General features: G+C 39.1%; 1 protein-coding gene, 1 non-coding gene and 1 pseudogene across 12 annotated transcripts in view; 1 reads left to right on the top strand and 2 right to left on the bottom strand.

Moving 5' to 3' along the window:
• TCF12 (transcription factor 12) overlaps positions 1–23644 on the bottom strand; it is a 418189-nt gene that overhangs the window by 3271 nt on the left and 391274 nt on the right. For 8 of the 11 annotated variants that reach the window (XM_064361328.1, XM_012442999.3, XM_021666221.2 and 5 more), the window contains 4 exons: positions 22100–22214; positions 21036–21198; positions 13415–13647; positions 2435–2588 (listed from right to left, as the gene is read on the bottom strand). In XM_064361328.1, coding sequence (XP_064217398.1) covers positions 2446–2588; positions 13415–13647; positions 21036–21198; positions 22100–22214 — 654 coding nt within the window. In that variant the 3' untranslated portion in view covers positions 2435–2445. The remainder of the gene's footprint in view (positions 1–2434; positions 2589–13414; positions 13648–21035; positions 21199–22099; positions 22215–23644) is intronic. The other 3 variants (XM_012442995.2, XM_012442997.2, XM_012443003.2) reach the window with 1 other exon arrangement.
• LOC135268725 (small nucleolar RNA U13) lies at positions 6842–6945 on the top strand. The gene has a single exon (XR_010337087.1). It is a non-coding gene; the product is annotated as a small nucleolar RNA U13 (small nucleolar RNA).
• Positions 7134–8416, bottom strand: LOC105710620 (small ribosomal subunit protein eS24-like; annotated as a pseudogene).

The following is a 23644-nucleotide window of genomic DNA, read 5'->3' as shown; positions in this document are numbered from 1 at the left end:
AGAGAGTCAAAGCTGCTTGGCCTGTATTATACGGTGGCAGATTTTTGTACGTTTATAGCCAATCTGTGGTCATTTCTTAGCCATTTTGATTCCAGTGGCATTTTTTCCTCCTGCTCTGTCTCTTGCTGCTTTTAACCTGCTATCCAGATCATGAAACCAGATAACTACCTTTATGAAATTAACAACCTTAACACATATTCTAAGATGGCAAACACTAGCCGACAAAATCTACATAACAAAGTACATTCACTACATGTCGCCTATCTTGATGACTTTTTAAACTTAAAAGAATTCTTGATCCTTTTTTGACAGATGGGAACGCTCAAAGTTTAATTTTAACCTAAGTGGGAAAATTTCCACATTATATAAAGACGTAAGGGTAGAGCTATGAAAGCAGTATGAGATACAAAATTAGTAAAAACACAGGAAGTAAACAGAAGGAAACGAGAGATGAGAATGAGAAGACAAAGTTGAAAGAGTAAGAGAAAGACTGGGAGGAAAACAAGAGGAAATGGGTAGAACTAACTTGAGAGAGGCAAGAAAAATAAAAGCAGGCTCCAAGAGAAGGATTAGGGAGAATGACAAGTGCTCTTTTTCACAGCTTGGTGGTTATCCGGGACCTAAGCATAAGAAGTTACCTCTCCCATCACTCTTCTTTGAAATAATCTATCAATTTAGAAAGCCTCTTTTGCACTGAGAAATAGTGGCATGTTTTTATTTTAAAACTTCCAGGTTTATTTTTTGGCTGGGCTCAGTGGCTCACGCCTGTAATCCCAGCACTTTGGGAGGTCAAGGTGGGCAGACTGCTTGAAGTCAGGAGTTCGAGACCGGCCTGGACAACATGGCAAAACCCCGTCTCTACTAAAATTACAAAAAAATTAGTTGGGTGTGGTGGTGCATGTCTGTAATCCCAGCTACTCAGGAGGCTGAGGTGGAAGAATTGCTCAAACCCAGGAGGCAGGGGTTGCAGTGAGCTGAGATCACGCCATTATACTCCAGCTCGGGCAACAGACTGAAACTCTGTCTCAAACAAACAAACAACAACAAAAATGAACAAACAAAAACTTCAAATTTATTTTTGAAATAAAAATACTTATTGTTTCATAGTAGCCTATATTTTCCACAGAATATGAAACAATGATTTAGGTTTCAGAGAATCTGTAAACCGGGTCTTGCCTAAAGTCTCTGACATGCGCAATCTGTTACACTGCTGGATACTTCTTGTCGGGGAGGTAATTTGAGGTCTTCTCTAGTGCCCTAATGTTACAGTTATAACTGACTTCTGAAATAACTGCCTTAAGTCTTCCTTTCTTTTACTCTGAATGAAATCTTCAGTGTTGTCTGGTTTGACCCTCTGTGGTCTTGTTTGACCCTATATAGGTAGTGGTGGTAGGAACTAAATCCCTCAGGAAAAGGTGGGTTACTAATAATTGTAGTTTATCAAATATTCTATCAAATTCCAGACTTTCAGCTCAAAATGAGATAGCTACAAAGCTGACAAAATGAAATTGTACTTGGTATGTTTTTTCTGTTCCACATCTCACACTCATCTGCTTTTACTTACTACTTTTAATCGGTTGATAAAATTGGGAAAAAACCCAACATATTGCCAAAGGCAGATTATAAAAATCAAGTTATCAGTTCTATTCCTAATCCATTCTGCTAGCCAAATATGTAATTATAGTCTATATTAATTTCAGTTACCTAAATAATAACTTTACAACTTAGATTACAACTGTGAATGTATATTGTTAAAAAGACAAATCACAAGGGGCTAAATTATGTTTAGTCCCTGAAGAGGAAGAAATAAAGAATAATCCTTGAACAAGTAAAATTCCACCAGAGATTAGGGCATTCTGGCTATACTATATATAATAACTTCACACTCACTAACAGATTCTAGAGGGTGTTAACTGATGTGCTTATAAGGGAAGAGGAAGCATTATATTGCAAACTTGCATTATTGATCCAAACAGAAGCAAGCAATATCTTTTTCATGTGTAAAGCCTTCATGACAAAGAGCTAGAGAATTAGCAGAAAATGGGCTGATGATACAGTCAACCATTTCTGAATAAAGAAATGACAAACATGAGTGGTAGCAAGAGTGTTTTCTGACGGTTGAGTCACTGTACTATTTCTTCTTGATCAGGAAGATATTTGTGTTAAGAGAGTACACATGATGATTCAGAACACAAGAACCAAAGTCACAACATACTGTCAACACTTTGAAGAAAATGGTAATTTGGTATAAAATGACACTGGCTCTCTAAGTCTGCCAATGTAACAGAAAGACAAACTGTTGTATTTCAAATTACATGTGACCTTTACAGTGGCCACTGCCCACTAGAGAATTCTGTTCAAAGATTATAAAAGCCCAGTTTAAGATGCAACTTAAGGTGATTTCCTTGTTCTTTCTTCTCAAACCCATACTTACCTGGCTGATGGTTACATATGACCCATAGGGTTGGTAGTTTCACTAAGCCCAGGATGGGTTCCTGGCAGTGTGGTTGGCGGCTCTGCCGATACGACAGAAACTTTTTCTTCTTCCCTTCTCTTAAGGCAGGCTGCTTTGGGGTTCAGGTTCCTCTCTGAAACAGAAGGAATGAATTTTTATTACTATGGTTACAAGTTATGAATTAGGTCTCAAGCTGAACAAATTGCAGTTATTTTTTCTTTCTGTGGGGATTACCAATGTCTGTGTAACTTCGTTCCCATACTAAGTACCATTTCATAGGCTCACATAAAACCTCAGCATTAAACTGAGTCTCCAGATTTATACTTCTGAGTGACCACTTTTTGTTTTTGTCATGTTTTGCTAATGATTTAGTTTTCTAGGGTTTGCTTTGATTTAAATCAACATGCTACTCTTCACTCAAACATTTTGGCAAATGCTGTTGTTATTAGTCTACCAAGTCTCTTCAATGTCCTGCTAAGACATAGTACACTGAATTGATATGAATACTGACCTCTTATACTTAGAGAGAGGCATCTGTGCTTTATCTAAAATGTTACCAGTTCAGAAGATGATAAAGTAAGAGACATCTCCAGCTATTTCTCTAAAGCAGTGGTCCCCAACCTTTTTGGCACCAGGGACTGGTTTCGTGGAAGACAATTTTTCCATGAACTGGGGGAGCGGGGTGGGGATGGTTTCAGAATGATTTAAGCACATTATGTTTATTGTGCACTTTATTTCTATTATTATTACACTGTAATATAAAATGAAATAATTATACAACTCACCATAATACAGAGTCATTGGGAGCCCTGAGCCTGTTTTCCTGCAACTAGATGGTCCTATCTGAGTGATGGGACACAATGACAGATCATCAGGCATTAGATCTGACAGGAGGCAGAAATGCAAATGATGGGGAGTATCTGTAAATACAGATGAAGCTTCGCTGGACTGCTCTCTGCTCACCTCCTGCTGTGCAGCCAGCCTGGTTCCTAACTGGCCACTGGCACTGGTTCATGGCCCAGGGGCTGGGGAACCCCTCTTCTATAGGAAATGTACCGATTCAAGGAAGGGAGATAGCTGGTGCACATCTTACTTTTCTACTTTGATATATATGTGAAACAAGATAACTGAGTTGGTCTTTCTATTGCTGGAAGTGTGATTAAAAGGGTGGAAAAGGGTCAGGCATGGTGGCTTATGCCTTTAATCCTGGCACTTTGGGAGGCCAAGGTGGGCAGGTCACTAGGTCAAGAGATCGAGACCATCCTGGCCAACATGTTGAAATCCCGTCTCTTCTAAAAGTACAAAAATTAGCTGGGTGTGGTGGCACATGCTGTAATCCCAGCTACTTTGGGAGGCTGAGGCAGGAGAATCTCTTGAACCTGGGAGGTGGAGGTTGCAGTGAGCTGAGATCACGCCACCACACTCCAGCCTGGGTGACAAAGAGAGACTCCATCTCAAAAAAAAAAAAAAAAAAAAGGTGGTAAAAACCTCTGCTGCTTTTTATAAAAGATAGCAAAGAAGACTGGATGGAATCTGCAACATGGGTATTTTCAAAAGAGGTTAAAGAATGAGCTGAGAGGCACAAGGATCGCTAGAGCCCAAGAGTTGTCAAGGCTGCAGTGACTGTGCCACTGCACTCCAGCCTAGATGACAGAGCAAGACACTGTCTCAAAAAAAACCCAAAAAACAAAAAAACCCAAAAAACAAACAAATTAAAAAAAAAGCATAGGGTGCTACTGTGAGAAATAAAGGGAAAGAAAATCTATTAGCACAAAATCCACTTAAACATTACTATACCTGTTGGATTTTTAAAAAAGAGTGTGAAGCCCAAGATATCCACAACTTGCGATACAGCTTTTTATTTCTGATTATAACATATACTATAGGTTAAAAGTTGTTCCTCATATTTTTATAAATGGATTAAAACTGTCCTAATGAATGTAATATAAAGGGATCATTTGTAATTAGTCTGGAATGAAAATAGTATTTTTTAGAAGTTGTTAGATTTTCTTGAAACGAGGGCATAGCTAGCTCATGTATCATTAGTGCAGCTCTCCTTTTCCATGTCCCCGCCCCCAACCATTTTTCTTAGAGGTGGGGTCTAACTACATTGCTCAGGCTTGCCTTGAACTCCTGGGTTGAAAGGATCCTCCCACCTCAGCCCCCCCAAAATCTGGGACTACCAGGAGCATGCCACTGTTCCAGCTTCCCCTTTAAAGTAAGGTAAAAATGTATTTGAATGTATACATTTCAATACACATTTATAGTTCACATCCAAGTTTTTAAAAAGTAAAAATTTCATTATGGTAAACTTAGCTGATTCTTGACTATCAGTGATACATACTAATAAAATTTCATTTTAGAGTTCTAATATTCTAAGCCCCTCTATTTAGGGACAGACATAGGGCCTATACAACTATAAGGAGGATTAATGAAGGAAGAAACATACACTCTTAGTTTATTTATATCCTACTAGGTATATAGGAACAAAATAGCATGTTCATCATTATGTGAGAATGAGAAATACAGAGCTGCTTTCTTAGTAAGTAGTTGTGCAGCTCTGACAAGTAAGTTTGTCCTTCATCAGTTTGTCTTTTTAGCTGTGGAGGTTAAAGTTTCCTATAATGACCAGAAGACTGAGAAGAGGGCATAAATTAGTATGTAAAATTTAAAGAGGAGAATGTGAGATGCCAAAGTTTTCCAAATGGAAAAAGCCTCACATTTCTTTTATAATGGAAAATTGCTCTTAGCTAACTAATACTATTACACCAGAATCTAGGAGTCATGATGAGAAATGCTGGGAAGGTCCAAAACCAAAAACTCAGTAAGTTAGGCAAGATCTTCCAGACTCCTAGAGTAAAACAACACTTCAGGCAGGAAGAACAACACTACAGCAGGCTCTAGGAAACGTGAAATAAATACAACTTTGATTCAAAAACGGCTAAAGCTATCCTTTCATACGTCTTGGTGTGTGACAGCAGCCCAGAGCAAACGTGTGTTAAGCGGCCAGAAAGATGTGGTACTTCTCATTACCTGCAGGGCGTGAGAAGTCTGTCTTCCCACATTTCAATTAAGGGAATTCTATCTATTGACTTCTTACATAGCTGAGGACTTGACTCTCTTAAAATATCAACTTCTCAACATGTTTATAGCAAAATTTTTGGTTAACTCACTAGTCACTTCTTACATTATTATGACTAGGAAAATATTTATGTTATTATGACTATATGGAGATAGCTGCTGAGGTAAGAATTTTACAGTAGCCTGGGCAACATAGTGAGAGGCTGTCTCTACAAAAATTTAAAAATTAGCCAGACATGCTAGCACCCAGCTGTAGTCCCAGCTACTTAGGTGGCTGAGGTTGTAGGATCACCTGAGCCTGGGAGGTTGAGACTGTAGTAAGCCATGATTGTGCCACAGCACTCCAGCCTAAGCAAAAGAGCAAAACCCTGAGGAAGAAAAAAAAAGGAAAGGAAAGGAAAGAAAAAGGAAAATATAAGACAAGAAAAGAAGAAAAGGAAAAGAAAAAAAGGAAGGAAGGAAGACAGGAGAAAAGAATGAGAAAGAAGAGAAAAATAATGAAAAGAAAGGCAGAAAGAACAAGAAGAGAAAAAGAATTAATGAAAGGTAGAAAGAACAAGAAAAAGAATTATGTAACAGAAAAATAATGAAAAGAAAGGCAGAAAGAACAAGAAGAGAAAAAGAATTAATGAAAGGTAGAAAGAACAAGAAAAAGAATTATGTAACAAAGGCAGAAAGAAAGGAGAGAAAGAGAAAGACAGGAGGAAAGAACAAAAGAATAAGAAAGGAAAAAAGAAAGGGGAAGAAAAAGAAAAGAAAGAAAAAGAGGGAGGGAGAAAGAGGGAGGGAGGGAAGAAAGAAAGGGAGGGTGGAAAGGAAGGAAGGAAGGAGGGAGGGGAAGAAGAAAGGAAGGAGGGAGGGAAGGAGTGAAGGAGGGAGGGAAGGAAGAAAGGGAGGAAGGAAGGAGGGAGGGAAGGAGTGGAGGAGGGAGGGAAGGAGTGGAGGAGGGAGGGAAGAAAGGGAGGGAGGAAAGGAAGGAAGGAAGGAGGGAGGGGAGGAAGAAAGGAAGGAGGGAGGGAAGGAGTGAAGGAGGGAGGGAGGGAGGGAAGGAGGGAGGGGAAAAAGGGAGGGAGGGAGGGAGGGAGGGAAGGAGGGAGGGAGGGAGGGAGGGAGGGAAAGAGGGAGGGAGGGAAGGAAGGAAGGAAGGAGGCAGGGGAGGAGTGAAGGAGGGAGGGAAAGAGGGAGGGAGAGAAGGAAAGAGGGAAGAGAGGAAGAAAGGAAGGAGGGAAGGGAGGAGTGAAGGAGGGAGAGAGGGAGGGAAGGAAGGAAGGAAGGAAGGAAGGAAGGAAAGAAAGGTTAGGTTTGATTCCTTTGTAGTTCATGAGCAAGAGGACTGGGTGTTCACGAGTATGTGTGAGATGTATCACTCTCCAACCTTGTTAAGACCTCAGCACATGACCCATTTGACCTGAACTTGGGGGAAAAAAAAAGAATTTTGTTTTGAGACGAAGTCTCACTCTGTCGCCCAGGCTGGAGTGCAGTGGCACGATCTCGGCTCACTGTAACCTCCACCTCCCAGGTTCAGGCAATTCTCCTGCCTCAGCCTCCTGAGTAGTTGGGATTACAGGCATGTGCCACCACGCCCAGCTAATTTTTTGTATTTTTCATAGAGACAGGGTTTCACCATGTTAGTCAAGCTGGTCTCGAACTTCTGACCTTGTGATCTGCCCGTCTCAGCCTCCCAAAGTGCTGGGATTACAGGCATGAGCCACCGCGCCTGGCCAAGAAAAAGAATTTTACAGTGATTGCTCCCTTGCTCATACAATTGTTTATTTTTCCTATAGCTAATAGTTGCTTGCTTTTTTTATTTGTTAGTAACACAAATTCCATCTCCTCAACCCCACCACCAAATGCTCCAAGAGTCTAACAAATGCCTACCAAAAATCCTGAACACATCGTGTCATCAATTAATTTCATTTTCTTTCCCTGGAAACCTTTCTTTTTTTTTTTGAAAGTTTTTAGTTTATTAAGCTTCTCGTGAAAAGTCCACAGCGGCCATAGATAACATCATTGCAGCACCTTTACTCCTTCGGCTGTGATCCAATCTCCAGCTCACTGCTAGACACTTCATTTCTTTTTGCCAGCACCAACACTGGCCTTTGAGTCCCCCTGACTTTCTTCCTTCTGTTCTTGCATTCCTTTCGTTGCTTTCTTGAGGTCTTTTTCTTCTCATACAGGCCATGTCTTGCAAGTCTATGTTTGGGTTCATTTTTCTTTGCATAATCCAGGGAATCATAAATCATGCCAAAGCCAGTTGTCTTGCCACCACCAAAATGAGTTCTGAATCCAAATACAAAGATGACATCCGGTGTGGTCTTGTACATTTTGGCTAGTTTTCCCCAAATTTCTGTCTTAGGCACTGTTGCCTTCCCAGGGTGAAGGACATCAATGACCATTTGTTTCCTCTGAAGTAGTTGGTTGGTCATGAACTTTCTAGTGCGGATAGTTACTGTGTCGTTCATGATGGCGGCCTATCTTTAGACCCCCTGGAAACCTTTCTTCTGCAGCTAATAGTATTCTGCATGGACTAGTTGCTCTCCAGGCCCAGTAGCTCTTGTCATGGGATTTCTTTTTGCTGTTTTTCTATGTTAAATCCTTTGTTTCCTGGATCCTGTAATACTTGTCTTTGTTGATTATGCACTTATTTGGCTAAAGCATATGCCAGATGCTTTTTGAAAAAGTTTACACGAGCCAGGTATGGTGGCTAATGCCTGTAGTCCCAGCTACTTAGGAGGCTGAGGTGGGAGGATCATTTGTGCCCAGTTCAAAATCACCCTGGGAAATACAGTGAGACACTGTCTCTATTTTTTAAAAGAACATATGGCCAGGCTCCATGGCTCACGCTTGTAATCCCAGCATTTTGGGAGGCCGAGGCAGGCAGATCACGAGATCAGGAGATTGAGAACATCTTGGCTAACATGGTGAAACCCCGCCTCAGCTAAAAATACAAAAACTTAGCCAGAAGTGGTGGCACACACCTGTAGTCCCAGCTACTCGGGAGGCTGCGGCCGGAGAATCACTTGAACTCAGGAGGTGGAGGTTGCAGTGAGCCTAGATCGCGCCACTGCACTCCAGCCTAGGCGACAGAGTGAGAGTATGTCTCAAAAAAAAAAAAAGAACGTATGTGGAAGGTTATTTTGTTTTTGTTTTTGTTTTAAGACAGAGTTTCGCTCTTGTTGCCCAGTCTGGAGTGCGATGGCACGATCTTGGCTCACCACAACCTCTGCCTCCTGGGTTCAATCGATTCACCTGCCTCAGTCTCCCGAGTAGCTGGGATTACAGGCATGTGCCACCATACCCAGCTAATTTTTTGTATTTTTAGTAGAGACAGGGCTTCTCCATGTTGGTCAGGCTGGTCTTGAATTCCCAGCCTCAGGTGATCTGCCTGCCTCGGCCTCCCAAACTGCTGGGATTACAGGCGTGAGCCACCATGCCCGGCCTGGAAGGTAAATTTTTAAAGGATTTGCATATCTATTTTTTTTTTTTTTTTTGAGACAGGGTCTCACTCTGCTGCCTAGACTGGAGTGTGGTGGTACAATCACAGCTCACTGTAGCCTCAATCTTCTAGGCTCAAGTGATCCCCCCACCTCAGACTCCCAAGTAGCTGGGACTATAGATGTGTGCCACCACGCCCAGCTGATTTTTAAAATTTTTTAGAGATAGGGCCTCACTATGTTGCTCAGGCTGGTCTCAAGTGATCTGGGATCAAGCAATCCTCTTGCCTTGGCCTTCTATTTTGCTGGGATTATAGACATAAGCCACCGTGCCCAGCCAACTTAATTTTTATTTAGAGGCAGGGTGGTCTTGGCTCTGTCATCCAGGCTGGAGTGTAGTAGCATGATCATAGCTCACTTCAGCCTCAAATTCCTGGGCTCAAGTGATCCTCTTGCCTCAACATTCCAAGTAGCTGGAACTATAGGCACACACCATGCCCAACTTATCTGGAATATCTTCATTTTATTTTCAATTTTTGATTAATTGTTTGGCAAGGTATAGAATTCTAGGTAGAAATTGGCCAGAGGTGGTGGCTCAAGCCTGTAATCTCAGCACTTTGGGAGGCTGATGTGGGTGGATCACTTGAGGTCAGGAGTTTAGGACCAGCCTGGTCAACATGGTTGACACCCCATCTCTACCAAAAATACAAAAAATTAGCTGGGCATGGTGGCGCATGCCTATAATCCCAGCTATTCAGGAGGCTGAGGCAGGAGAATTGCTTGAACTCAGTAGGCAGAGGTTGCGGTGAGCTGAGATTGCGCCACTGCACTCCAGCCTGGGCAACAGAGCGAGACTCTATCTCAAAAAAAAAAAAAAAGAAAAAAAAAAAAGAATTCTGGTTGAAATTATTTTCCTCAGAAATTTGGAGGTACTGCTTCACTATCTCCTGGAATCCACTACTACTGTCCAGGACGCTGGTATTTTGATTCTTGTTTATCTATAAGCTATTTAAAGTTTATCTCCAGAAGCTTTAGAATATTCTTTTTACGTTACTGCTCTGAAATTTCATGATTATGTATTTTAAAGTTGGGTCATTAAAAAAAATCATTATATTTAGCACAAGGTTAGATCTTACCACTCTTGAGACATGTATTCTTCAGTACTTAGAAACAAGTCAGTCAGTTACCACTATTCCATCGACTTTCCATCCACATGCAGCTTTTACTGTCTCACCTGCTATGGTCTGCTCTCTCATCTCTCCTTGTGGGTTAAAATAAACACTGTTTTTATTTATTTTAGTGGGGATGCAGGAAAGACTGCAGTATTATCAGTGCATATGCTAAGTCTAGCACATTTAACCATCTCATTGCACCAGAATTTCCTAGGGGTAAGTTTTGGAAATGTTTGAGGAAAGTTTCAGGTCATTCTGAGACCAGCCAGATTTCAGAACCACTGTCCTACACCATTTATCTTCAAACTCACTTGGAGACCAGGAAAATAAAAATCTAATAGTTATCTTATCTCTAAATTATCAAAAGAACAGTGAGCTGATCGAGCTGACCTGTGAAAGAGTTTGAGAGGAGAAAATGTTTTCAACTGAGTCTTGAGTAAAGCTAAGAGTACAAACTTGAAGGTAATATGATTTATCTGCTGGGGAATAAAAGTGGCAAAGGTACAAATAACGTAGTCATGATAATGCAAAAGCTTAAATTGACAGTGGGGACTCAGCGTTTGACAGGTGCGGCAACAAGGCACTAAGAGTCCTCTGGCAAAATCTGAGGCTTAGAAGAGAAACCACTCTTCCCACTCTTCTCTGGGATGAACTGCTACACCTGGATCTGCTTGCCTCCTGGTATAACTACTTATCCAGGGATTGTGACAGGTTGTGTCACAACAGATACAGGCTTGGAGCATCATCCCAAACTACAAGGGGAGCCAGAGTGCAGAGGATGCGCAAATAGGTCATGTAAGCAGAAGATATGTTTTAATAGAAACTGCTGGATCAGGGACTATTAAGGAGGGTCCTAGTAGGGATGAAGAGGCTCTCAAAAGTGATCAAGTTACCAAATAACTCACAACTGTTGGAGGTAAGTTGAGGAAATGACAGTGGCTATACAAAACTCTGAAGGTATTGCCAAAGACAAAGAACAGGTATTGTGGCCTGTATGAAGGATTCTAAACCCTATTTGACAGACAGTCACTGGAGTGTCCTTCAAGGAGTCTGAGCCCAGGCATGGTGGCTCACGCCTGTAGGTGCTTGAGGTCAGGATTTCAAGACCAGCCAGGGCAACACAGTAAAACCATCTCCACAAAAATAGATAGATAGACAGACAGATAGGGAGATAATTTAAAAAAAGAAGTCTTACAAAGAACCCTAGGCTTTTATGTAAAGTCCTAAGATAAGGCTTCACAAGCCTAGTCTGAAGGTAGGGGAGAAGGAGGCTTTTCTGAGCATCAGAGCAATCCCTAACAAAGTTACAGTTCAGTGTATTTGAAATCTGTTCAAACTCTCAGCAGTCAAAAACTGATTAGACAGAGCTTTGCAGAACTGTGTGAAATAGTCAGTACCCATAAAAGACCAGAAAGTCAGTACGTTGAATAGGCATACATGATAGATCCTCTCTCAGACTCAGCTTTTCTGTTCTAGGTGCCTGTATGGAACCACTTGCAAAGTCCAATGTTACAAATGAGTGAGGGCCATCCAGGCATGGTAGAATTTATGTTTTATTTATTTATTTATGTTTGTGTTTGTCAAACATAGAAGTATTTCTCATTTTGATGGCTTAAATCTGAAGTAGGGATCTCTGTTCTGAAAAAAAAAAAGTGTTTTAAAACACAAATGACTGCATTCTGATTTTAATGCACTATGGAAGGAAAAGATGCTGTGTACTAGAAATAATTCTGGTACTCCTGTTGACCACACAGTAGACTTTCACAGCCCAGATTGAGGCAGTGGCTTTAACAATAAATGGCTGGGTGAAGTCAGGGTAGAAGATATCCTGGGCTGAAGAGGAGGAGAACGAATACATCTGAACCACTGAACACAGGTGCCTTGTTGCGTTCAGAGCGAGACAAAGGGTGTCAGGCACAATTCAAGAAAAAAACCTTTGGTAAAGTGACAGGAGGTATCAGTAGTTCAAGGAACCACTACTTCTCCCAAAGGTGAGTGGGTAAAAATCTGCCTCCTTGTAGATATCCCAAGGGAGTCTATAGCTCCTTGAAGGTTAAGTTTCAGTAACATTTATACTCTGCAGATATTTCAAGGATCTTGGGAGAAGAGGATCAATCACTTTTAATGTTAGGTTGATTATACACAAAATGATCTATCCTTCATTCTTATTCATTAAATATATCAGAAGGAAGTGGATGTTTGAATTAACTACTACTGTATGTATTTCTGAAAGTTTGTTCAACTTCTCTAACTCTGGTTTTCCTAAGAATGAGTACTCATTCTGTAATTTATGCTGAGGGTCCTTGGTTGTAGTTTTCAAACATCTACCCACCCTACTCTTTTTTCCTGTTTGAACCTTCTTCAAACAAAATAGAAAGAATTGCTCTCAGAGAGACTAGTGGTCAGACCTGGAACCTAGGGCCACATTTATAAATTCCCTGCAAAAAGGCTTAGCATATTTTAAGACAATATATAAACACATGGAGAAACTCAAGCTTGATGGTAGAACCTCTTAAGGACAAGAAGCTTCTATTATTTGACAACCCAGGGTCTAGGACATAGCTGGTTGGAACAGAGGAGGTACACAATAAATACATGTTGAACAAATGAAGTTTCAAAAGTTCTTCAAGATTGCAACAAATTTCATGAAAAATGAAACTGAGTAAGCAGTAGGTAAGCTGTTTTTGCCCTTTAGGACACACAGGCATGCCAATGTCTGTTAGCCCAAAAAATTCCTGGTGTTCCTGGTCTGGGGTCAACAAAGAAGCCCTGAGACCTTATTGATACGGGTGTAAAGGACATCCATGTCTGGCGAAGGCAGAAAGGCCCATGACAAGGCATCCTAGTAACCAGCAGGGCACAGCAGATACTCCACGGTAGATAAGGCAAGAAAATGAATACAGAGAAGTAGGAAAGACATAAAGAGCAGGGAGGACGGCAGGTCCAAGCAGGTCAATGTAATGGTTGAGAGATGAGAAGCAACCAGAGCAAAGGGACACAAAGCACTATTGCTGAGCAGCAGGCAGAGGCTGTTTGTTCTCTGCTTTGCTTCCCAGAATTACTCTCCATTGGTGGAGAACAATGAGCCCACAGATATTGTGCAGTACAGTGAGACAGAGGTGAGAAGTATAGGGAAAATGACACTGATGATACAGTGGCAGAAGTACTGGGACAAATAACAAACAACTTCCCCAAGCAGAATAGCAACTGTAAACAGAAATGTCTGCCCATCTGAGGCAGAACAGTTACACATCTCGGCTGAAACTGCTTACCTCTGACTTGCTGTTCTAGACTAAGGATGACTGCCACAGCTTGATGAAGAATAAGGAGTTTTGTTTGGGGTTTTTCACTCTTCAAGTGAAGCTGACACATTCGTCCAAGCTCTTTGAATGCTTCATTAATATCCCGTACACGTAAACGTTCTCTGGCATTGTTAGCCATCCGCCTCTCCTTCTCTCTTTCTATCTTCTGTTCAGGGTTCAAATCCTCATCTTCATTAGTACTGCTAGAAAATAAAGTAACAACAAAGTCTATTAGGCTCCCTATAAAGTAAGATATGCTGACTGTGCACAACTACAAAGCATAAAGATGGAAATGAAAACTACCTATAAATCTTGCTAAACAGTAACAGGTCCAGTTAACATGACCGTATATTCATTTCCCGTTTTTCTTCAATGCACATATATAGTCATATAGTTGAAATATACCACATACACTCTCAAGTGCATTTTTCATTGTAAATCATAGCATGAAGATCTCTCCAGAAACTCCTCATAAATATAAGATCAATAACTACATAATATTCTAGCACCTTGATACACAAAAAGTGATCCACCAGTCAGCAGCATCAGCATTACTGGGAGCTTGTTAAAAATACTGGAGTAGGGCCGGGTGCGGTGGCTCACGCCTGTAATCCCAGCACTTTGGGAGGCCGAGGCGGGTGGATCACGAGGTCAAGAGATCGAGACCATCCTGGTCAACATGAGGAAACCCCGTCTCTACTAAAAATACAAAAAATTAGCTGGGCATGGTGGCGCGTGCCTGTAATCCCAGCTACTCAGGAGGCTGAGGCAGGAGAATTGCCTGAACCCAGGAGGCGGAGGTTGCGGTGAGCCGAGATCGCGCCATTGCACTCCAGCCTGGGTAACGAGCGAAACTCCGTCTAAAAAAAAAAAAAAAAAAAAAAAAAAATACTGGAGTAGAATCTCTCAGGTTCTGCTCCCATCTTACTGAATTAGAAGCTGCATTTTAACATGTTCCCCAGATGATTCATATACACATTAAAGTTTGAAAGCTCTCCTAGTACATTAATGTATAATTTGCTTAGCCTATGCTCTTAAATATATTCTAGCAGTTACCTGGTGAGAAGAAAGAAGAAAAGCTTAAGATACAGATTGAGAGAAGTATCTCAGAACATGGCTGTTTTTTGTTCTACAGAGAAATTGTCATCAGTAGTGATGACTATAAAACATGGGAGAAATTACACAATTTTTTGAAGGACAGATTGGCAAAATGAATCCAGAGCCTTATTAATGTTCATTACCTCTTGATCAGCAATTCCAACTTTGGAAATTCATCCTAAGGATATAATTAGAGATGTACACAGAAATTTATGTAAAGGGAGATGATCACAGAATTATTTACATTAGCAACATATTGGAATCTATTAATAGGAAATGGGTTAAATAAATCATAGTACATTCAGATAATGGACCATTATGTAGTTTCTGAAATCAAGCTGCAGATTATACTAAGTAAAAAAAGCCAGCATGAAAGATCACATACTCTACGATTCCATTTATATAAACTTGTAGAAAAGACAAAACTATAGTAACAGAAAGCAGATCAATGCTTGGCAAGGACTGTGGGATGGAGGAAAGAGACTCACTACCAAGGGGAATAAAAATATTTTTTGAGGTGGTGAAAATATTCTACATTATGAATATGGTAGCTGTTATGTAACTTTTATACTTGTCAAAATGACAAAATATATACATTTTAATATATATACAAAATGTATATATTGGTCAAATAACTAAGACTGTATATTTAAAAGTAGTAAATTTTATTATTACATGTGTATTAAGCCTCAATAAAGCTTATCCAAAACAAAACCAAAAGTTTCCAAAAATACATTGTTGAATGAAAAAAAAATTGGAAATTACAACACATATATCCAGTTTATTAAGTCTCAGGTATGACAGAAATAAAAGAAAAAAAAAATCCCTAAAAATAAATCAGTAAAGAAAACTTATGTCCAGTTTAATTCCAATTTAAAATGCATTCATGGAAAAGGAGATACTATTTAAAAATGTAAACAGTGAGTCTGAGCACGGTGGTTCACACCTGTAATCCCAGCACTTTGGGAGGCTGAGGCAGGCAGATCACCTAAGGTCAGGAGTTTGAGACTAGCCTGGCCAACATGGTGAAATCCCACATCTAACTAAAAATACAAAAAGTAGCCAGGCGTAGTGGCAGGAGCCTGTAATCTTAGCTACTCAGGAGGCTGTGGCAAGAGAATTGCTTGAACCCAGGAGGTGGAGGTTGTAGTGAGCTAAGATCACACCACTGCACTCCAACCTGGGTGACAGAAGGAGACTCCATCTCAGGAAAAAAAAAAAAGAAAAAGTTGACGGTGGTTAATTCTGAATAGTGAGGTTTCTTGTGATTTCTGTGTATACTTTTCCATATTTTCTAAATTTCTGTAATGAAAACAGACTACATAATTAGAAAAAAAACATGAGGGAGAGGCTTTGTAACAGTATATAGAACGTTCTATTTATGACTCAGATATAAATTACTGACCAAAGCTTCTCAGAACCTTGAAATCATGTGCAAAAAGATTAGACATTTTAATCTTTTCTCTAATACCCTGAGTATTCTAATAAAAGAACAAGTACACAGGCCATGCATGGTGGCTCATGCCTTGTAACCTAAGTGGTTTTGGAGACTGAGGTGGGCATGGGGGAACTGCCTGAGCTCAGGAGTTTGAGGTTATAGTGCACTGCACTCCAGCCTGGGAGACAAACAGAGACCCTGTTTCTAAAAAGTATGTAATATTTTACCTGCTAATCATTAAGAATTATATAAATGCATTCTTTTAGCAAAAGAAAGTAACTGGTTCTTTGACTTCAAAAAGGCCTTTAAAGATCATCTAAAGTGTCCACTTAAAGATCATCAAAAGTGTCCACAGATGACAGCCACTCATTAGTATCTCCAAGAGCACTTTAAAAATACAACTTTCCAGTCTCACTACCAGAGATGCCAGACTCACTAATTTAGTGAGTTTGGGTTAGGGTCCAGGCACCTGTATTTCTAAAATGTTCCAGGGTCTGTGCAGCAGGGTTTAGAACCACTTCACGACCCAGGATCACACAGCTAATTGGTGCCAGTATAACGATGAGCTGTCAGGTCAGTGCACTGTGGAAGCAAAACTACACCATATACCTAAAATGACCACCATAACAATAGACACAGTATCTTTAATGAGTGCTTACTGTGTGCTAGACATTGTGCAAAGGGTTTTACATGCATCATTTTCAGGTTATTCCTATAAGAATCCTGTAATAGAAAGTCTCTTTTTAGAGAAGAAGAAGAAACTGAGCTCAAAGACTTGCCCAAGGTCACTTGGCAAGTATGCAATGGAACCACAATTCAAACAATTCAAAGTAAGGTTATCTTACTTTGTCCGAAGGCCATGTTATTAACCTATTCATTATTATGGACTATTACTAACCTATTACACTGCCTCCTAATTTCTGATGATCTATAATATGGGTAAGCAAACTATGATCTATGAGCTGGTCATCTGTTTTTGTAACTAAAATTTTATTGGAACAGCTATATCCATTTGTCTTTGGCTCCATTTGAGCTGTAATAGCAGAAGTGAGTAGCTGTGACAGAGACTGTATGTCCAATAAAGCCTAAATTATTCACTGTTTGGGCCTTTATAGAGAAAGTTTGCTGATTCCTGAGCTATAAGAAGATGAATATGGAGGAAAGATGTAAATTGTTTCCCTTAAAACTCTATTTTAATAAAAACTATGGAAGAGTTAAGATGCCTTGAAAAAGTGATCTCTGAATTCCTTGAAACAGTTTCTCCTTCCTTATGCCCCTGATAGTTGAGTACAATGCATATTAAAGTAATACTACTAAGATCTTAAGATTTCCTTTTTCCCAAGAGAAATGTTTAAGTGTTGAAAACAGTGAGAATGTCAAAAGAACAAAAGGATACCTTTTAAGTATGTGAATGACAGAAAGAACCATTCTGCTTCTTTTAGTTTTATCTACCATTCTCATTGTAGTCTCCTTTGCACCATATTTCAACACAAAGAACAATGTTTTAAATCTGTATGAGATATATACTTATCACTGATAAATGAATATGTATGCCAAGAAATAGGGTGTACCACAAATATATTAACTGATCTAACTTTTAAATTTTTATTAAAATTTTTTTTTTTAGAGACAGCATCTCTCTGTCAGGTTGGAGTACAATGGCATGATCATGACTCACCACTGCCTCAAACTTCCGGACTCAAGCAATCTTCCTGCCTTACCCTCCCAAGTAGGTGGGACTACAGGTGTGTGCCACCATGTCCCAATAATTTTTCTAACTTTTTGTAGAGACAGAATCTAGCTACGATACCCAGCTGGTCTTGAACATCTGGCCTCAAGTGATACTCCTGTCTTAGCCTCCCAAAGTGCTGGGATTACAGGAGTGAGCCACTGTGCCCAGCCTAACTCATCTAATTTTAATGTAGAACTGAAAAAAAAATTTAAAGGAAAAATCTGGAAATCACTTGAAACTAACGTACTATGTGTCTATATTCATACTTCACAGCAAGGTCAAGTCCATTTTCTAGAAAACGCCACGCAACATCATTCTGCCTAGAGTACTTCCTTTTTCATACTTGAGAAGAATCAGATGGTAAATATTTTCAGCTTTGTGGGCCATATAGTCTCTGTGGCAACTATTTTAGTCTAGCAATAAGTAAATGAATGGGGCATGGTGGAGTTCTAATAAAACTTTATAAAAATAGGCAGCAGCCGAGTGCAGTGGCTTACGCCTGTAACCCCAGCACTTTGGGAGGACGAGGTGAGCAGATCATTAATAAGGCCAGGAGTTTGAAACCAGCCTGGCAAACATGGTGGAACCCCGTTTCCACTAAAAAGACAAAAATTAGCCGGGCATGATGGCATGTGCCTGTAATCCCAGCTACTTGGGAGGCTGAGGGTGCAGTGAACCAAGATCACCCCACAGCAGTCCAGCCAGGGTGACACCAAGACCCTGTCTCAAAAAAAAAAAAAAAATATATATATATATATAATTATCATATATCATATATATATGATAATAATAAAAACAAACACAGGTAGCAAGCTGGGTAGGCCCATGGGCCATTATTTGCTGACTCCTTGTTTAAATCAGAGTCTTACCATATATTCAGCCCTTATATTAATATACAGTTAAGAGGCTCATAATGCTGTTTTGGTCAATGAGGGACTATATATATGACAGTGTCTTATAATATTATATTGGAGCTAAAAAATTCTATCATCCAGTGATGCTGTAGCTGTAGTAGGGCTGCAGCACAATGCATTAGTCACATAATGCACTGTTTGTATAGCTGCTGGTATAAACAAACCTACTGTGCTGCCAGTTGTATAAAAGCATGCAATTATGTATGGTACACACTACGGTAAGTCCTCACTTAATGTCATTGATCAGTTCTTGGAAACTGCAAGCAAGATGACATATAATAAAACCAATTTTATCATAGGTTAATTGATATAAACAAGAGTTAAGTCCCTACAGTACATTTCTGGTGGCGAAATATCACCAAAACTTCTAAAGAAAGACCAAAAACACTTTTAATATTAAACACTGAAATAAATGTGAACTATATATATATATATTTAAGAAAGACTTGTAAAAATAAGTAAGATAATAATTTACCCAATTATTCCAGTTCAGGGTCAGGGGGAAGCTGGAGCCTATCCCAGCAGCTCAGGGAGCAAGGCAGAACCAACCCTGGACAAGACGCCATTCCATTGCAGGGCACACTCACACACACCCACACTCGCTCATATTGGGACAATTTAGACATATTCATCAACCTAACATGCACATCTTTGGGATGAAGGAAGAAACCGGAGTACTTAAGAGAAAACCCACACGATGAGACATGGGAAGAATGTGCAAACTCCACAGAGACAGAGGCTCCAGCTAGGAATCAATTTTTTTTTTGTCATCAACATATCACAAAATGACGTTCTTTCAGGATCTGCCGTACTTGATAATAATAATAACTATGTTATTGGTTTATGTATTTATATTATACTAACTATACTAACTATACTTTTTATCATTAGAGTATACTTCTAACTTAAAAAAAAAAGTCAACTATAAGACCTGAAGGCAGGTCCTTTAGAAGGTATTCCAGAAGAAGGCTTTGTTACCATAGGAGATGACAGCTTCATGCACGTTACTGCCTGTGAAGACCTTCACTGGGACAAGATGTGGAGGTGGAAAACAATGATATTAATGATCTTGATCTTGTGTAGGCCTAGGCTACCATGTGTGTTTGTGTCTTGGTTTTTAACAAAAAAGTCTGAAAAGTAAAAAAATAAAACACTACATTTTAAAAATAGAAAAAAGCTTACAAAGGCCCAGCATGGTGGCTCACATCTGCAATCCCAGCACTTTGGGAGGCTGAGGAGGGCAGATCACTTGAGGTCAGGAGTTCGAGACCTGCCTGGCCAACATGGTGAAACCCTGTCTCTACTAAAAGTACAAACCCTGGAGTGGTGGTGGGTGCCTGTAATCCCAGCTACTCAGGAGGCTGAGGCAGGAGAATCGCTTGAACCCAGCAGGCAGAGGTTGCCGTGATCATGGCACTGCACTCCAGGCTGGGCGACAGAGAAAGACTCCGTCTCAAAAAAAAGAAAGAAAGAAAAAAGCAAGAAAAAAGTTTACAAAATGACTTAAAGAAATTTTTTTTGTATAGCTATATAATGCATTTGTGTTTTAAGCTGTTATTACAAGAGTCAAAAAGTTAAAAATAATTTAAAAATGTATAAAGTAAAAAACATACAATAAGCTAAGGTTTACTACTGAAGAAAAATATATTTTAATAAATGAAATATAGCCTAAATGTACAGTGTCTGTAAAGTCTATAGTAATGTACAGAAATGTCCTAGACCTTCACATTCACTCACCACCCACTCATTGAATGACCCAGAGCAATTTCCAGTCCTGCAAGCTCTATTCATGATAAGTGCCCTGTACAGGTGTACCATTTTTCGCCTGTCATTTTTACCATGCCTTTTACGTGTTTAGATACACAAATTCTTGCCATTGTGTTACAGCTGCCTACAGTATTCAGTTCAGTAACATGGTATACAGATATACAGCCTAGGAACAACAGGCTACGTTTGTGAAAGTATATTCTATGTTTGCACAACGATGAAATTGCCTAACGATGCGTTTCTTACAACTTGTCCCATTGTTAAGTGACATCTATGTTAAAATATTTATTGATGAAATCTATCTAAATGTCTGTACCACACAATTTAACTTCTTTTAGCTATTTTACCTTCTAATTGTCTAACAGACTAAGCAACCTGAGTGAAGAGATATAATTACTTTTATATACAGTCCCTAAAACAGTGTAGTATGAAGGAAAACATAATTTTGAAGTCAAACCTTCATATGCTTTTTATAGGGAGGACGTGGTGATTAAATGAGACGACATACACAAAAATCCTAACACAGTATCTAGAACATTTATTAACATAGAACATGTTAATAAATGCATGACATCCAACTTCTCATGTACTTTTTACCTATGGCAAATAAGTGAAATTTAAACCCTGGATGCTAACAAATACCTTGTTCTGCCTCTAGATGAAACCTTGATATCTTTTTGGGAGGATTCATCATCTGACTTCATGTCATCTGATGAAGGAGGTTCATGAAGGTTTTCATCCTTTTCTTTGTTTTCAGTCTTGATTTCTGTTGTAACAACAGTTCCAGACTGACTTTGCAAGCCACCTAACAAAGAAGCAAAGGTAATATAAAATAAAAGACGAGACTCATTTATGAATTAGAACTAACACAATAAAATTCTAGCAGGTGAATATCCTTAGTGGTTACAGGGTTATGATGGAAGTTTGAAGATGTAGGAAAGTAGACTATTTAGAGCTGAAAAGAACACGTCAAACATCCTTGTGCTTTTTAACAGCATTTGTATTTAAAAGAACAAGTCTGATCCCCATGACAAGTCTAATGCTCACTCTCAGGCACTATTCTACAAATGAACAAGGATGAAAAACTATGGATTGTAGAAACTAACTTCTAAGATGCTGCCAAGGTAAAGGACCTAAGCTTAACATCTTCCTGATAAATAGCAAAATAGGAATCATGGTTAAATATAACTGGGAGAACTTTATTTTGGTGGTCTTATTTGCACTTACAAGGGCTCTATATTCACACTTACTTGTAAGCTCTATTGGAATAGTGATCAGTTGGCTTTTTATAAAAATTGTATGACTCTCCAATCAAATGATAATCTCTAAAACAACAGCTTCCACCATTTGGAGGTCTCAGTATAGTCAAAAATATCTCTGTCCCTGCCTCTTGGAACCATGAAGATACATACATTCATAAGGGTAAATGTCTGAGGAAGAAGGACATGACAGAATAGGAAGAGGTAAAAGACAACTGGTAAATACTGAACAATGGTCTGTACGTGGCTCTATTCATCAACAAGTATGTGTAACTGCCAACCTAGGTGGGCCAGTTGGAACCCTAAATATCTGCTTTCCATACTGCTATTTGGAACTCCCTTACCTAAATGACTTTTGATTCACAGATGTCAATCCAGCTGTGAGAAAGGTGACAGTGATCCAAATAGTATCTCTGCATTATTTCTGAAAACCAACAATATAGTTACCTCTGTAATTTTCTTGTGTTTTATGATTCAGGTCTGTGCTTGAAGTAGTGACTGTACTAGACAGGACTGAATGATTGCCATTGAGACTGACAGAGTCTTCCCGATGAGTTCCAACCTAGAGTTAAAGAAAACCCACAAAAACCCCAAAATAAAAAATGGTCAAGATAGTTCAGGGGTAATAACTGTCCAAATTATTTTACTAGGTTTCATAGAGAAAACAGTATTACTCATTTGAATGCAGTAAACTTTTCTGGATGTCATTATTCCAGTTTTTGAGGAGAATTTCAAAATATTAATACTTCACAGAAGTACTGCTTTTAAATCAAACCAAAACATACCTTTTTTAAAAAATGAAAATTCTAATTTGTAAATTTTAAATCCAACAGAGGGTTGTTGTTAGAAGCAAATGAGCTGATAAAGCATTCTGTAAGCCACAATGCACTATATATTATAGGGTCTAATAATAATCCTATATAATCAATCTGAAAATCTATTTCATGTAATACCTAAACATGTTAAAGTATAAATGAACTGGCATTTAACAAAATACTGCTACATTCCACGCACTAGTAGTATTTATCTAAGTTTGCCCCCTCCATCATATATAGTATCTTTCCCTCAAAACTTTTGAAAGAGCAGCATAAGCAATACAAAATTAAAAGAATTTAAAACAAAAGCTGTGCATTACTAGGCAGCAAAATTTACATGTATTTTTATTTTTAGCTTTAATCAAACTTACACAAGTCACAATTAACCTGAAATGGGAAAGCTAAACCATGCAAACGCCACCAAACATTCAGCTATTGCAGTATTAAGATACATAAAAAAATTGCTACAGATGAAGTTTTTATTAGAATAGTAACAGACGTGTCAACTAGAAGATTAAGCTTCTAATTAAATAGTTTTATTGCCTGGAGTTATACATAAGAACCACTGTTTTTGAATAAATCCTTCAATGCTAGTAAACGGCCAAGCTTTGAATCCCTCTTGAGTAATTAATATAGCTTTTATCTTCCATGACTTTGTATGATTTTACCCTAAGAAGCATAAATACCCCTATGCAAGTTTATCCTTTGGTTTCCGGTAAGTCAAACAAAAGGGACCAAAGCAAAGTTTTAGGCAATGCAAGCCATTTGGCAATAGATCAAATTAGAATAGATCCATTATTCCACCACACTTTCTAAGAAATGTTTGTCTTTTACACTTATTCTCATCTTTATTAAAAGAAAACTCATTATGTGGATTTTAAAATTTAATGCAGTAGTTACTTTTAAAATTATTTTAGAATTGGCCATTGCTGAGCATTATTTGTGTCACTACACCCTTGGGTAATAATCATGCATCCACTTATACCCTTTCTCTAAACCACCCAATTTAATGTTTTTCAATCACAAAATCTTAAATCTGAGAAGGGACCAAAGAAACTATGGCAAGCTTTCATCCCACTTCCCACTTCAGAAAGTTTCAGTGTTTAGTTGTTCCCCTAAAAAAACTTGGGAAGAATTTGAAGTACTCAACCTAACAACCAGTAAAGAAATGGATTGT

The sequence above is a fragment of the Aotus nancymaae genome, unplaced genomic scaffold (genome assembly GCF_030222135.1).
Source record: "Aotus nancymaae isolate 86718 unplaced genomic scaffold, 86718_ANA_hifiasm-v0.15.2.pri h1tg000041l, whole genome shotgun sequence".
Taxonomy (NCBI): Eukaryota; Metazoa; Chordata; class Mammalia; order Primates; family Aotidae; genus Aotus; species Aotus nancymaae.
This window is presented reverse-complemented; position numbering and strand designations above follow the sequence as displayed.